Here is a 15,957-nt window from a genome sequence, read left to right as displayed (position 1 = left end):
GGAATGGTTGACAGCAGGAAGTGCCTTGGAGCCACCATCTCTTCCCAATGTCAGCTTCCCCCAGGATAGTACCTGCAGGGGCTCTGTGCAAGTGTCAGGGATCATACCAAGGAAGCACAGTAGGGGTGTACAGAAGGACACACAGACATGTACAGGGACAGTATGGAAAGAGTTCCTGTTCCCTCTCTGAAACACATACTCCGTAAGAAACTTAGGAGATGGGGAATGAGAGGAGAAGAGCATGTAGGTGCTCTTGAGTCTTCATCTGCACTGAAGGACTTGAGTCGGTGACCAGGTCAGGCTGCTGCTCAGCAGAGTGACTCTCGGAATTAACAGGAGTACAGAGACTGACTGAAAGGCAGAGCCAGGGCTCACCCAAGAGGACTGCTCCTCCACCCTGGCAGCACACTAGTCTTTGGCCTTATTTTATTCTTCAGGAACAGAGCAATAGAAGAGCCGGCAGGAGACAAGCAACTGAACTAAACAGCTGCTGTTCTTCCCTTCATCCTTATTCTCTCTCTTCTGCTTTTCCAGATCCGAAAGAGAAGCAAAGCATGCCGTGGAGGCCTGTGGGAAAATGATGTGCTAGTATCCATCAATGGGAAGTCATGTGCTGGCCTCTCCCATGCTACTGCCATGCAGATCATCGATTCCTCCAACGGCATGCTCAACATCCGTGTGAAAAGGTAACCTGCTCCCAAGTGCCAGTGCTGTGACAATCCAGGAAGCAGGGCAGCTTCATCCAGCATAGCAGCTATCCACATCTAGCAGAAGGAAGACAGGCAGGAAGCCTTTGGTTTTTCCATACTGCAAGGTGTACTGGGAGAGCTTACCCATGGCTAACATGTGGCCATCCAAAAGTTTTGCACTGTCTCTGGCTGCTCTCCAGAGTGCCTGGCCCTGGGGCTGAACTGACTCCAGACATCCCTGCTCCTGCTCCTCAGGCGGGAGGAAAATATTTGCAGTGTGAGGGTTATGCTGCAAAGGATGAGCAATTTAGGCTCCAGGCAAGCAGATGCTATAGGGCAGTTAATCTCGGCAATTACCAGAGATTCCAGTTCATTCTGGGTAAATAACTGTTCTGTAGAAATGGATTTGACTACACATTGGATAATTGAGCCAAGAGAAAGATTACCCTAGTATTTACTATAGCAGGCCATTGTAGTCTGACAGAGTGTGAACTGACTTACACAAAGGTAAGAGTCCCTTTCTGCAGGAAGAAATATCTCTGGCAAAGTCTCTAATCCAGCAGAATACTGGAGACCAGGCCCAAATTTAAGCATAAAAATGGTCCTAGTAACGTCCCTGGTTCTACCTGTGCTAAAGCTAACCCAGTGCCTCAGAGCATGCTGGATAAGGCCCAAGCTGGAAACGAATCATATGAAGACAAAGGCAGCAAAGCTATGTGAGGTTCTAGTTAGTCCACACTACTGCCAAAACAGAAATTACCCTCAGGAAATAAGGCCCTGGTGAAGGGGGCTGGGAGATGTGATTTTCTACAGCCCTGAAAAGACAGAGCACTGTGAGCAGTGGGAGGGAGAGCCTCACTGCTTGCTGGCATCTGTGAAGTGGGGGCAGAAGTGGGCAGTGCTCAGGGAAGGAAAGCCTGAGCATGTAGGATCTTCCCCTTGGCTGCAGGGAAAGCGCCAGTGCCTTGTGATGTGCTCACTTCATACCCTAGCTGTGATTAAGTGGGATGAGCAAGCCGTGCATAAGGTGTCCAGAATAGCTCCTGGTCCCTTGCCAAGGCCTTGTCTCACCCCATTGGAGCTTATCTGCAGCCAACAGGTGCCTGGGCAAATTCCAGTGGGCCAAAATCAGCACACTTTGAATTAGCAAAGTGACAAAGGCAGGCTTCTCAAAGCCCTCTGGGAGCCAACATTGGATGGTTTGGAAATAACATAACCAGTTGGCTTCATCTTGGGGTAGTGGACAACTCATCAAATATTGCTTGCTGATCGCATCTCTATTCCCACTTCATATTTATGTTCCCAAAGAAAACACCAATCAGACCCATTCAGAAAGGAGGCGTAGCTGGGTGGCTGGAGTATACAAGGTCATACGTGTATGTCTGTCAGTGTGGGATGTGTATGAAAAGAGAGAGAGAGAAAGAGGAAGGGAGAGATTGTCACCTGACAGTGCAGAACAAGGGAAACTAGCTTACGAGCAGCTATTCTTTTCAGTTACCTGGTCAATTATTTAAAGAAGAGGAAGGGTGACAGAGCACTGGAACATGCTGCCCAGGGAGGTTGTGGAGTCTCCTTCTCTGGAGACATTCAAAACCTGCCTGGATGCCTTTCTATGTGATCTCATTTAGGTTCCTGCTCCGGCAGGGGGATTGGACTGGATGATCTTTCGAGGTCCCTTCCAATCCCTGACATTCTGTGATTCTGTGATTCTGTGAAGGATTGCCCTGTTTTGCTTGAGGAGCTTTGAGTTTTTTCCCCAGTGAGAGTTCATAACACCAAATATTATTAAAAAAATAAACTGTGACAGAAATTGCCCCACCCTTAGCTTCCACAAATGTTTGCATTTGACATGAGTATAAATTTTTCACAATTCGGAGTTGGGATCCAAGTTATAAATTCCACAGCTTTACAGAGGCAATGCCTGGCTTCCCAGTATGCATGCTCAGAAGGCAAATACTTAGGGCTCCTTTATCACTCTAACAAGCCCCAGTGACTATGGCAAGGGAAGGAAAAAGTTCCCCACCCCATCTGTGTGGTCTGGAGTGAAACTGCTGTTGAAATCCAGACTCATTCTTGAGGAGAAGGAGGGCAGAGCTGGCTCTTTTCCCATCAGCATAGCCAGTTCTCCCTCCCTCTGGCAGTCAGCAATCAGTCTGACTGCTCCAGTCTGCCCTGCCCCTGCTCTAGTCATCCTTCCAGGCTAGAAATTGCTATATCTAAGCCAAAGGCGAATGCCACCATGCATAGGGCTGGCTGGCAGGGCTGTAGTACCATCATCACAACCCAGGCACTGGTAGCGAGCTTGCAGAGCAGTCCCGCAGCAAGCGGACCGCACATCAGGGCAGACTCCTACCACAGGACAGAAGAGTCCTACCCCCAAAAAACACTTGGGCCTTTTTCTCCTACGTCTTTGCTATTTACTCCCATCAGGGGACATCCTACTGTGCTGGGGAATGTTTGCTATGCAGGAATTTGCCTCCCCAAGAGAAATGCCTGGGGAGCTGATTGAACTGGCTCAGTAGATTTTCATGCTCTCAGGGTGTTCTGATTTTCAAGTGTTTAACACTTGGTATTCAAAGAGCCATGAAGCAGAAAATCAGGATGAGAGCATGTAGCTGATGTCAGAGATAAGTCTGCCCTTGGTGTCTACACTTCAGGTGTCTGTACCACCTGAAGGACACCTGAAACACCAGCTCAGTTCTTAACCCTCTCTCACATGTGGAGGTTTCCTGCTAGCTCAGCCCCACCAACCAGACCTTGCTCACCACTTTTCCTTCTCCCCACAGGATAGTTGGTGGGGACCAGACTGGCCCACGGCTCCAGCGCTCCCCTTCTCCAGGGCAGCGAGTGCTCTCCCCACCATCCCCGCTCAGCCCCCCGGCGCAGCTTCTCAGCCCTGAGGAGCCAGCAGGAGCCCCAGCCACCACACAGCCCTCACAGCCACAGAGGTCACAGAAGCACCTGGAGAGCCTCACCTCCCCACCAGACAGTGAGGCCTACTACGGTGAGACAGACAGTGATGCTGACAATGTGGCCCAGGAGAAGCACCGCCGGGCTCGCAAGAAGAGCCCACGCTCCCCGCCCGACAGCACCGCCAGCAAGGCGGACGCGCCTCAGGACGAGGTATCCCTGTCTGAACAGAGCGGCTACGAGAGCATGCCAGAGGCTGCTGCACAGGGGGGAGCTGAGGTGGCCAGCTCTGGTGGGGTGGCCAAGAGAGAGATTGCCTGCCCACCTGGCAGCCGCACAGACACTCCCTTCTCAGAGAGTGAGGGACAGTTGCGGCCACCGTCGACAGAGGGACGGGAGCTTTCTCCAGAGGCGATGCTCCTGCCCCATGCCACCAGGGTTATCCAAGCGGAACGCCATCTCATCCCCATGGTGGGGCCAGTGGAGCACCCAGTTGATGAAGACCTAACCACCACATATGCAGAGAAAGCCAAACAGGCCAGTAAGTCCTCTGTACCCTGTCACTCACCCATGCCCCCTTCCTATGCTGGATCTACTTCCAAAAGCCTCATTCCTGCAAATGTTAAGGGGGTTAGCTCCTCTAGCTTGGGAAGAAGCAGAGTCAAGTCAGACCTGCAGGGACTGGGGCTTCCTATTGCAGCTTTGGCACTAGGGTCTACCTCACCCAGAATGTCCCAAGGAACAGGTGAAAGAGTCTGGGATCTGGGAGTCACTTGTAGAAGCTGCAGCCACACAACCAGGTGTGCTCTAGCACCTATATATGTACTTGAAACAGGGTGGAGGTCACTGATTTCTTCAACGCTTTGGGCTGAAGAAGACTCAGGGGAAATGATGGTGTCAGGAAAGAAGTTGGGGGTTAAATTTCCCAGGCCTGGCCTTTCAGAGATCTCGCAGCAGCTCAGTTTTCTCCTTAGCTATCTGTGTGCCCAAGTGCAGGGCGCTTGTTCTGAGGGGCTCCTGAGGAGCGCCCTGTTCAGCTCAGCTCTCCTTGGGCACAGAGGCATGTAGTGTTACACATGACTAAGGACAGAGATAATTTTCACTCAGCACAGCCCTAGAAGAGTGTTGTCAGTAGCTCATTTATTTCTCTCACCCTGTCAAGCTCAGGGAGGGGCCTTGTCTACATTGGCTTTTGGAGGGTGTTTCCTTTGCAAGCACTTACTGCAGCAAGGGTGTCCATGTCTGGCAGCAGCTGGTGAGCTCTGGTAGAATTTACCACACATTTGGTATTGGTAGTGGAGGGCTGCCAGCAAGGACAGACAGGAGCTGGTAAATCAGGTGTTGGAACAGTTCCTTGTAGTGGGACCCCTTACTAACCAAGACCTTTCTAGGTGAAACAAAGTACTGAAAAATGTGGATGACGGATGTGAAGTGACCTTAATTGTGAATATCTTTCCTGGTTTCTGCTACCCATGGAGTATTTCAAACCCAAACATGAACGCAGAACAAGATGTTACCTGACTTCACAGTTGTGATCTATCCAATAATATTAAAAACAAAGTAATCAAAAACTTGTTTTCATAATGAGTACCTCAGTATGCAGTATGATTGACTAACTTATACTTCTCTGGGGCCAGAAATAAAGCAGGTTTTTAAAAAGTGCTTTAGCTGGGGGACAGAATGGGAAACAGAGACTCAGAGGAGTTAGTAGATTGAATCAGAAATAAAGCACACAGATTCTAACTTCTGATTCTCTGCTCCAAATGCTAGACATCTATCACCAGACCAGATAACACTGCAAGGCAATGGTTAAGCCTCTCTTTTCTCTTTTCCATGGGCTAAACATTCCATCATCTATTCTGCCTAAGGGTTCCTATGGAGGTAACTTTCAAATCTAGAGTGCTTCTGTCAGGCAGAGCACTGTCTTACTGCTCTGCCTTGTGTTGAGAGGACAGACTCTGTTGGGTCTCTTATGTCAGGCCCTGCTAAGCAGTACAACTAACTTGGTGCCTTGTAGTATTTCTTCCTAGTCTTTAGCACACAGTTTCCTTAGGATAGCAAAGAAAGCAGCAATTTCAGCCTCCCTGAGGATGAAGCTATTTTTCCTCCCTTTGAATAATGTACAAGCATGACGTGAATGTCGAGAAAGGCATGTTCAGCTGCTCCCTGCCACCTGATAGTCCTAGCAGTGGATGAGCAATTGCTTTACATCAAGACTTATTTTCATGGACAGCGTCAGTAAAGAAGGCTCCCAGGAAAGCTATGTATTTAATGCAGAGCATTTCTGATGGCAAAAATAATATCCCATGGCAGAAGGTGATGCAACTGTATTGCCAGCTAGAGTTAGGGTTCCCAGAAGCACTGCAGACTGAGATAATATTTTATTCTCCTATTACCCCTCCACTGCTCACCCCCATTCTGGTTTATGTTTAGCCATGGGTGTCCTTATGCAAGAGTTACTCTGCCATGGATGGCAATTTACATGGCCAGCTTGGCCTTTTCTTGGGTTAGGAATCTTGGCAGTAAATGTGAAGGCAAAACTCTGTGTCCTGATCATGCTGGAGCAGAGCAGCCATTAAAACAAAAGTCACAATCAGCAGCCAGTAACTCTGTGAAGGAAGGAAGCAAGGAAGGAAGAGGGATGGAAGGTGTCCATTATGTGGTGAACAGAGCTAAGGAGCACCTATACCTGAGATAAACACAGGAGGATGTGGGACTGCTGAGCTGCACTAGCTCTGTGAGGAGAAGCTATCGGCATGGGAAGCATGTGGTACAGCATCTCTTGCCAGAAGGATGTAGCCTTGGCAAGGATGTTTGGGCTTGCTTTGGTTCCTACAGCTGCTCCAGACTCCCATGGAGCCAGCGGAGTTTAAAGCTCTTTTTCTCTGCCTTTCTTTGGCGATACCCACAGCACAGCAGCCTACTCTGGGACACAGACACTCCTGGGTTTTGCTAAACAGGAATGCAAAATCAAGCTTATGGCTTAGAAGCCCAGCTAAAAACCAGGACACTAGGTATGTTTTAAAAATATGAGTTAACTACGGTAGATGACTTGGACGATCAGTCATGGGAGCCTGGGGCTTGATATATACGCAGTAGACGTTTAAGGACCATTCTGACTACCTAATCAGGTGTCTGCCTGGTGGAGCACTACCTCTCTGAATAAATTCCCAGTGCACCTGCTCAGCACACTCTCCTTGCTTTGCCGTGGCCTTCTCCATTTCGGCTCCCACCGCTGCACCACACAAATATGAAAAACTGCTTTTTGGTTTGTTGGCACTGTTATACAGATGGTTCCTCACCGTTTCTTTCTAAAATGTACTCCTTTCTCATGCCTGCTCTGTTATTTTCTCCAGTTTTGGGGATATTTCTCTTGTCCTTTGTATTCATTCTTTCTAACTTTTCACTGTCCTTTTTAAGCTACAGAGACTTTCTCCCTTTCTCACCTGTCCCTGAACCTCAGGCAAACAGAATTGCAGGTACAGTATTTCTAGATCAGTATCTGGAAACATCAGGTTTCTAGATGAGTATTTGAAATCCCTGTACAAGAACAGAGATACATAATAATTCTTTTGTACACCACCAAGAGTAGCAACTGACATTCTTCACAACTCTATTGCCCTGCAAGGATCTCAGTAAGACTACTATTGCCTGTTAGCTCTTTTCTCAAACTTAAGAGCTGTAGCTCTGCTCTTTATTTCCTATCTCTAGAGCTTTTGCAGACCTTTGTCCTCACTGTGCTTTCCAAAGCCGTAAGCTTTCCAGACCACAGGCAAGTTGATTCAGCTGCCTGCCTCCCCTTTTCTGTATGATTTTCCTTTGTTTCTGATATTGTTAGCAAATCTGGTCTGAACTGACTGTACACTGTCCTCAAGATCATCAGTGAAACTAGGAAATGCTTCCCATATTCCCCTACCATCCTTCCCAGTCTCACCATGATGAGTGATCAGTCTTTATGCTCTGATTATTACTGATTCATTTTCTCTTAATTTTCATCTGATTGACATTTCTCCAGTACATTTATTTTTTTGCATCAACTCCACCAAATTCTGACACCTACAGCTGCTTTCCCTGCCTTTGCTAAGGGGATAAAAATCATGTGGCATTGCCAGAGGTGACACTGCTGTCTAACAACATCTGCTTTGTTTTGTAGTAACACAAGAGCAAATGGAGCTCACTTATTTACACTAAGCAAAGATTTGACTCCAGCAGAACACAGTGTGGTGGCAAGTACCAACAGCCTGAGATGAGGATTTGGCAGTGGGTGAGGTGGAGCAAAATAACCACAGGGAAGAGGGGACAGCAGCTGATGGTGCCAATGTCCTGTGTGTCTTCAGGTGCTGAGCTGTGCCTCTCCTTCCCCAGCAAAGACACAAGGCCTTGGAGCTCCCTGGAGAGGCAACAGCCCTTGCAGTGAGGTTTGGGCTTGTCTCCTTCCAAAGTTCCTGCCCTATTTGCACATTGGTATTGGCTCATTTTTTCCAGCTTGTGGGATAAGCACATACATCATCCCAGCCCTCCACAGGACACATGACTTGGACATGCCTGCTCAAAAACCACTCAGAGCATTGCTGATGCAGACCAGTGGGGCAGTGTGGGGAGCCACACACCATCCAAATGTGGGGAACTTGCCCTACAAGTAATAGGGCTTCAGTCCTCATTGCTATCCAGTGGCTACTACGCACCCTGGTGTTTTGCTCAGAACAGCCAGCAAACAGGGACTCTGCTGTACTTTAAATGAAGTCCAAGAGAACATTCACACCTGTGAATAGCCAATATTTTGCCTAATCTGAAGAAAAAAAGTACGAAATTATTTCCTTCCCACTAAACAGTGACTTGCTGTCTTTAAAGAGGTGATTAATCCCTGGGGAAACTGGGGATCTTTAGGGCCTCAGTTCATTATCACTGTAAAGGATAAAACCACATCCCATCCTGTGATGATTTCTGTGCTTCTTGGACAGTGCAGCAGGAAAGGAAGAGGTAACAAGACAGGGAAAAAATGAAAATTAAATAATGGAGTGAGTTTCAGGAGGTTAGCACAAAGCAGGAGCTTGTGGCAGGGAGAATCAGACTATTGTTGTCACACATAATTGCTAATGAGGTTCTTTGGTTCCTCATATCTCCTGCAGTGTCCTCCTCTGCTTACCCCACCCTCAGAGACTTGGGATCCATCTGTAGCCAAGGCTGCTTCTCCTTAGCCACCAGTGTTCTCTAAGGTGCACAGTATTTTCACTCCTATCCTAACTATCTCCCAGGGACGATGGGCTCAGGCTTTCTCACAACTAGAAATACCAATTGCTAGCAGAAGACATACCTACCAGGACAGCAGTCTAGTCCTAACTTGCTATCACACTGTAGGAATTTGTGTGAATGAAAGAAGTGCTTCAAAATATCTCCATTTAAACTTATCCACTGGACTATTTTTAGTTCCTAGGACTTAAGAGCTTCTCCATGTATGGTAGGGGAAGGGAGGGAAAAATGGGTGGGGAAATTTCCTCCTCTGCTTTATATGGGCCTGGCAGCCTGTGCAGAATCATCAAAGTTACTACATTCCATATCAGAAAAGGAAATCCTTCATGTTTAAAGCGGATGTACAGCAGCATCACTTGACAAGACAGGATGCTTATAAATAAGTGGCCTGTTCACTGGAGGGTCGTGCAGATTACCTCTTTGAAGAGTGACTGCAGTTACGTTACTCTGCAGAGCGGGTGACTGCAGCAAGCCATCTGTCAGCCTGTTACAATCAGTGTAAGCCACAGGAGCTGTGAACAAGATAAAGTGCCTGAATGGCAGTTTGAACTTACTGCACCACATTTTCTACTTGGCTTTCAGCTTTGGCAGTCGTGACTCTAATGGTCACACTTAGGTGGTTGTGAGGCTAGCTTACTGGTTTCACCATTCACTGCAGTCTAGAAGACCAAAAGGTTTAGGATAGTAGTCAACTGTCCCCATCCTACCTGCTTTAAAGTAGAATAGAAAAGCATTCTGCTCAGACCAGGAGATTAAAATTAATTGCCTGAACTATTGATCTTTCAGGAACTCTGTTCCTAGCAGTATGAAGCAATGCTGAATAACCCTTGGCCTTTGCTTAAGAATATTCCACTTAACTAACATTCAGTTTTGAGTTCTCTGCAGCTTGGAAGACATTTATTAAAGAAGACAACAGTGAGATAAACACTGTGCATCTGAAGCCTTCTTCCAGTTCCAGTTCCAGGCTTGAGTATGGCATTTGAGCTTATGCCTTTGGTTTATGTTCCTCTATCGAAAGCACAGGGGTGGTATTTTCAGGCTGATGCATTAACTGCTTGGTCAGAAGGCAGAGATTATAAGCTAATGTTGTCTGTCTTGGCTAGTGTGGATGAATTTTTCCTTCTTTCTTGAGCCATCTCAGAAATTGTTACAAGTAATTGGCCATCTTCCTCAGGTATTCTTACTGGAGACTTCCAGCATCATTTTCTTGGGCATCACTCTTGTCCAGCATTTCAATGCAGATGCTGAGGGTTGCAGCACTGAAGTAAGGCTGATAGAGCTCTGCTCTGCTTCACCTTTGTACCTCAATGCTGTCCTGCTGCCCCAGAGCCTGATGGAGACATGGATTTAGCTGAACATTTAGCCCATTGGCTCAAGATAAAGCTAGCTGCATAGAATAAGGGGGAAGATCTTTAGTATTTGAAGATATTTGGAGGAAAGCAGTATGTGAGCCCTGAAATGAAAGGGTATATACTCTCTTTTGCCCTGGTATTTCCACTATATGAGATACCATTTTGAGCATCTTTTTTAAATTATCAGTTACTCAGGCATTACTTCTCTATGTTAGTATTGTCAGCACAGGGACTCTGACTCTAGGTCACAGTTCTTCAGACATGGTCAGAGGTCATTCATCATCCTACTGCTGGTGAAACAGTGTCAGCAGTTCTCTTCTGAGCTCACACTTCCATGGTCCTTGCAGAGCCCCAATTAGTGATTTCTCAGAATATGCTGCCACACATATTAAGTTAACATAAGTCTATCCTTGCACATGCACTTCTGGAGGGACTTAGGATGCATAAGGCTGATAGGGAACAATGGGATTAAGACAAAATTTTGCAAATAATTCAGATCTCAAGGTGATTACAGCAATGATCACACTGAAACAACGATATATATAACCCCACAGACTGTCTTAGCCAAGCTGATAATTTCTAGGTTCCATGATTTTGAGAGCTGAGTTGAAAGAAATCATAATGTAAACAGGCAATGGGAATCCCTCTTCCTGTCCAATGTTGTTTCCATCAGTTCTAAAAGTGATATGGGACTTGCTGACAAGGTTGGGACAAATCTGCTCAGAGACAACACTGAAAGGAGACAAAATTATAGTGATGGGGGAGGGAGAAGCATAAAAGGGTGAGGCATAAAAGGACTTTGAAAAAGGGTAAACAGAGTCATTACTCAACAAAAGTGAGAGAAAATTATAGCTAGGAAGGAGAAAACTGTCAATCTGACAAATAATCATCCTTCAGTTTCACTTAAATCCATCCTAGAAAGGGAGATCAGTTTGTTGTGAGATCTCTAAAGCTTCTCTGTCATCAGTCTATCTACTGCTTATGTAAACCAAGAATCTAGCCCTTTGTATAAAAGAAACAGGAGCAGGAACAGGGGCAAGTAGAGTCAGCATATCTTGATACACTAACTACACTGAAAGGATAAGGCTGACTCATATTCTCTGTAGAGGTAACATGTACAGAATTAGTGAAAATTGTATCAGAATGGCCCTCAGTCCCTGATAAATACCCTGGAATAATGGGAAGGGTCTGGGGAAAGAGACCAAGAATAGCACCCTTCTTATGGACACAGGTTCTGGGGATAAGGAAAAAAAAAAAAAAAAGTTTAGCTTCAGTTAGTTCTTTGAGCACACTTTGTGGAAAACAAAATGATCAGTTAAAACAACATGGACTAGTAAAAAGTAGAAAAAGAGAGTCTTTGAGTAGAAAAAGAGTCTCACTGCACAGTCTTTGACCTGTGCAGTAAGAGAAGATTTTGTGGCTAAAGAAATAAGGTGGACATAGTATATGTTGGCTTCTGTAAGATATCTGATATGGCTCCACATGACTTTTCCAATGAGAAAAATATGGATGAGATAGGACTACTGTAAGGTGACTGCACAATTGGCTAAGAATAGAACAGAAAACATAACTATTAATGGCTCATGATGTCAGATTAGCTAACTGGCTAAGTTGGTAGTAGTGTTTCACTGGACTTCTGAATCTAAGAGGACTACCTCTATATTTTCACCCATGGAACTTTAAACACTAACATATGTCAATCAAATGTCCTCTCCACCTTAATGTTAGATGACTGGTGAAGAGACAGATGATTAAAAATCACAACCCTCCTCTCTTCTGTCAGTGGATCTTGTCCTCTGGCTGCATCTAGGCAGAACTGGCAGTATGTGCTGTGAGGCACCCCACAGCCCCAAAGCTGCTACTGTTCAGAACTGAGACCTGGCTGGGACACCTTGCAGCTTTTCTCTGGTCTTTCATCCCACAGAAACCCAGGTGTGTGGGGAACACAGGGGAGGGAGGTGGGTTACGTGGATCGAAGAGGTACATCGCTATTGTCTTCCTATCTGCTTTTTCAACTGCAAACTCCTGCTAGTGAAGCTTTTTAAATGCTTTTTGTTTCTCTTGAGTGTGTTTTACCTAGCAAGCAGTAACAGGAAATAGCAATAATACCATTTTTATTGGATGGCCTGAGGATTCAGCAGAGATTGCTGTGTATTAATCAGCAGATGAAATAAGGCATGGAAGGTATACAGTTGTCTCGTGAAAGGCTGAATTTTTAAATATAGTAGGAGCTTGACTGGTTGCAGAAAAGGACTAAAATCAATTGGATAACAAGAATATATGGCAACTGCTACAGGATTAATCAAGTCCACAGACTCAGATGGTGAGCGTATGCTGGTCTGTATTACTAGAGAGTGGATGCTGGAAACACTGAAGGACAAAGAGATGATAAATCAGTGATATCCTGCTGGCGGACATCAGGCAATTTTGTGAGCAGCAGAACTAACAGATCTGCTCATTTCTCATTCTCATTCTCTCATGTCTAGTAAAATGCAAAACTGTCTGATGTTTCTCACATTCAGAATGAGAACTCATAACCTCTCTGTTGTTTGTGTTCTCCAGTTTTTGGTGCTTAATTAAGACTGTACTCAGGCTTCCTGCTTCCTATGGTGTGGTCTGTCTCCTCTGTCCTGCCACCTCTTTCCATGTAAACTTGTAGGAGCATTGTATCTTTGTGACTTCAGCCTCTTAAAATTAGCAAATAGGCTCAAAAGCTGTTAGCATGAAGCAGGTAAGACTGAAAGACATGCAGTATGACTGCATAAACCTTTTTTTAGGAAATCAGGCTAAAACTGCAAAAGACAGATTCACTGGTGCATTCAACAGGTACTGACCTGGCAAAAGAAAGCTCTCCTTTGGCAGTCTTGTTGCAGAAGACTATGTAGGGAATATCCAAGGCCCAAGTGTGAGCTATCAGCACAGGAAAGCTGACCATGCATGCTGCCTTTGGCACTGAGGACACATTTCCATCCAGCTCAGGAAGGAAGGCAAACTCCCAAGTCAGCTGAGTTACAGGAGTTACAGAATGGCTCAGAATGATCAAAAATCTACAAAATGACTGGGCATGTTTTTTTCCATGGGTTGTTGATTCACCTGCAGAGAAGCTTGATTTCTGTTTTTCTAAAACCAGGAGATTGTGGTGGGGAAGCGTCTCACTGGGAGCTCTTAAAATCAATAGACATTTAAGAAGAAATACTGGTTGACAAGTGCTTAACTATATATTTAACTTCAGATACAGGCTTAAGTGTTGCAGACTTGAGTAGGACTGAAGCATTTTCCTATAGCATCCTAAACTGGAGCTGAAGCCATATCTATGCTTTGTAGTATGCACAGATTATGTGATGGAAGTGTACAAATATCCAAGAATGAGAAACAAGTTTTCTGTCCCAAGAGTTTTACCACTTCTTTTAAGTAAAATAACATATATTCCTCTGCTTTACTGTTTGCAATTCAAAAATTGGTCAAAGCTTGAAAGCTTGAAGCTTTCAACAGAGAAATACTTAAACGGCCAATATAACCTATCCAAATCTTATTTTGAAAGGACTCCAGGTATGAAAAGCATGAGCTCTCTATAGCCTCTAATTACTTACTGAGATATCTGCAACATTAGCCATGGAAAAATGACCTTGTCTAACATAAATAGCTGGAAGAACAAAATTCTAGTTGATCCCATGTGAAAAAATAGTAGACAAGTAGTATTTCATCACAGAGAAACAGGCTTTTTAATCTCTGAAATTTACATTGTGCTTATTTTCTGTGGTAATGGCTTTTCTAGAATTTGGTCTTTTGTAATAAAATTTACCATTGTTTATCTTCTAGTGAACATGAACAGTATCTGACATCATGTAAATCTGCTTGTTGAGTAGTTTTCCTGAGCAAACATTAAATATTTTTTTAATAGGGCCTGATTTTGAAAAGATTTATACTTTTTAAACTTCCCTTTACTGTAATTAATAACCTAATTCATTTAACTTCAGTGAAATTTAGTTAAATTAAGTTAATGGAAAAATCTTTGTAGGCTTTGCTTAATAGAGATTTTTAATTTTTGTGGATTATTCCAACAGAATTCAGTGCTTTGAAAGTTAACAAAAAGTTTTCTATAGAAATTATCCACCATACCAGCACTGATGAGAGTTTTATAACCCTTCCGTTTGCTCTTTTATTTATTCCATGTGAACGTTCTTAATAGGGAATTTTTTCTGTACTGCAGAGCTGTATTTTCATTTCCAATTGCATATATCAGACTCTACAGGGTTTTCCCAAAGAGACTGGATCCCTGTATGTGTTAATTATTCACCAAAGAAGAAGAGATTGAACCACATTCATTGCTGTTGCTGTAAGAGCCTCTGTATGAGGCATGACATGTCTCTCGTATAGCAACACAGCCTATGGAAGTTGTCTTCCTTGGCATGCAGCGATGGGTAGTGGATCTCTGGAGGCATGGTCAGACCTTCCCTCTTCTACACTCACTGGAGATGATCCGCTTGAGTCCAGGGCTACAGTGTCGCTAAGGCTGAGGCTGCCCGGAGGGAGAATCACAGGGCAGTGTCCTTTGGCCACAGCTCTGGGATTCTCTCACAGGACCTATTGCTCATGTACAGAAAGAGGCAGTAAGATGAGACCTAGCTGAAGTGTGAGGAGATGCTGAGCAGGCCACAACTGCGGAGATTTGTAGACTCCCAGCACCGTCTGTTCCCTTCCTCCCCATCCACTCCAGTCCTCACTATCAGCATCTTATCTTTCAAATCTTTCAACACCTCTCAGTCTGCAGCACTGGAGCTCTGAATGGTGCTGCCAAAACATCACTCCTTGGCCTCCAAACACTCCATCACCCTCCCTGGGCACAGCCACACTCTTCAGTGGTGTAGGTAACAGTGTCTGCCATTTCAAGTCAACTAAACCACTTCAGCCACCCAGGATCCTAATGCTCCTGCTAGATGTTCCTTAGTCCTGGTACACAACAGGAATCTGTAACATGGACTGGTTCTCCTCAGACGTGGAAGGAAATCGATATACACAGGAAAAAAAGGCCTCTCCTCTATCTTTTCTTTCCTTACATTTACCTGGAGCTGGGTGCTCTCTGAGGGTTTCAGACAAGGAAAGTTGCTTTCCTCCTGGGTGGGTTTCTCTGCCTGTCCATGTTGGACATGACCACTGTGTTAGTCTCATCTCTTTGAAGGGCTCCTTAGCACAGAAATGCTGGACACTGAGGCACTGGAAATGCTAACTTGAAGCTTGTACCTTTCTAACCTGAAGCTTGTGCCACAGAAACAGTGAGAGTATAGAGTATAGTTTCTTGTTTTAAAATAAAAAAGAGGACTCTCTCCTCCCAGGGAATAGAGGCTGCAGGGAAGAAGGAGGGTGTTAAGTGCCAGGTGACAATGTCGATCACACTGCTCAGTGATGAAGCTAAGAAGACAAAAATAGACAAAGTGACCTCATGGGTTTCAGCAGCAATGCCTACGAGACAAAAGAGAGGCTTTAAAAGGCTTGTGGAGCTGATAGCAAAGGGCTTGGACACCTCAGAGTTTTGGTTCTGCTCCAGCAGGGAACTGCTTTGCTTCTCTCTCATTGCATCTCTGTTTATGGGGAGTTGTGAATTAAACGGGCTTTGTGACATGCCCAGCTCTCCAGGTCTGGACTCTTCCTTCTCAAGCTTGGATCAGCCCTATGCAGGTACAAATGGTCTCCTCTTTTCTATTTTTTCTTTTTTCTCTTTTCTTTTCTTTTCTTTTCTTTTCGTCTTTTCTCGGCTT

The 15,957-nt window shown here is 45.1% G+C and overlaps 1 protein-coding gene across 1 annotated transcript in view; it reads left to right on the top strand.

Annotated features, from left to right (window-relative positions):
• SYNPO2L (synaptopodin 2 like) overlaps positions 1 to 15,957 on the top strand; it is a 36,592-nt gene that overhangs the window by 15,176 nt on the left and 5,459 nt on the right. The window contains exons 2-3 of the mRNA XM_029086434.1: positions 535 to 686; positions 3,476 to 4,140. Of these exons, the coding sequence (XP_028942267.1) occupies positions 535 to 686; positions 3,476 to 4,140 (817 nt within the window). The remainder of the gene's footprint in view (positions 1 to 534; positions 687 to 3,475; positions 4,141 to 15,957) is intronic.

The sequence above is a fragment of the Antrostomus carolinensis genome, unplaced genomic scaffold (genome assembly GCF_000700745.2).
Source record: "Antrostomus carolinensis isolate BGI_N321 unplaced genomic scaffold, ASM70074v2 scaffold35218, whole genome shotgun sequence".
NCBI lineage: Eukaryota > Metazoa > Chordata > Aves > Caprimulgiformes > Caprimulgidae > Antrostomus > Antrostomus carolinensis.
Note: the sequence above shows the minus strand (reverse complement) of the source record. Positions and strands in the feature narration are given on the sequence as shown.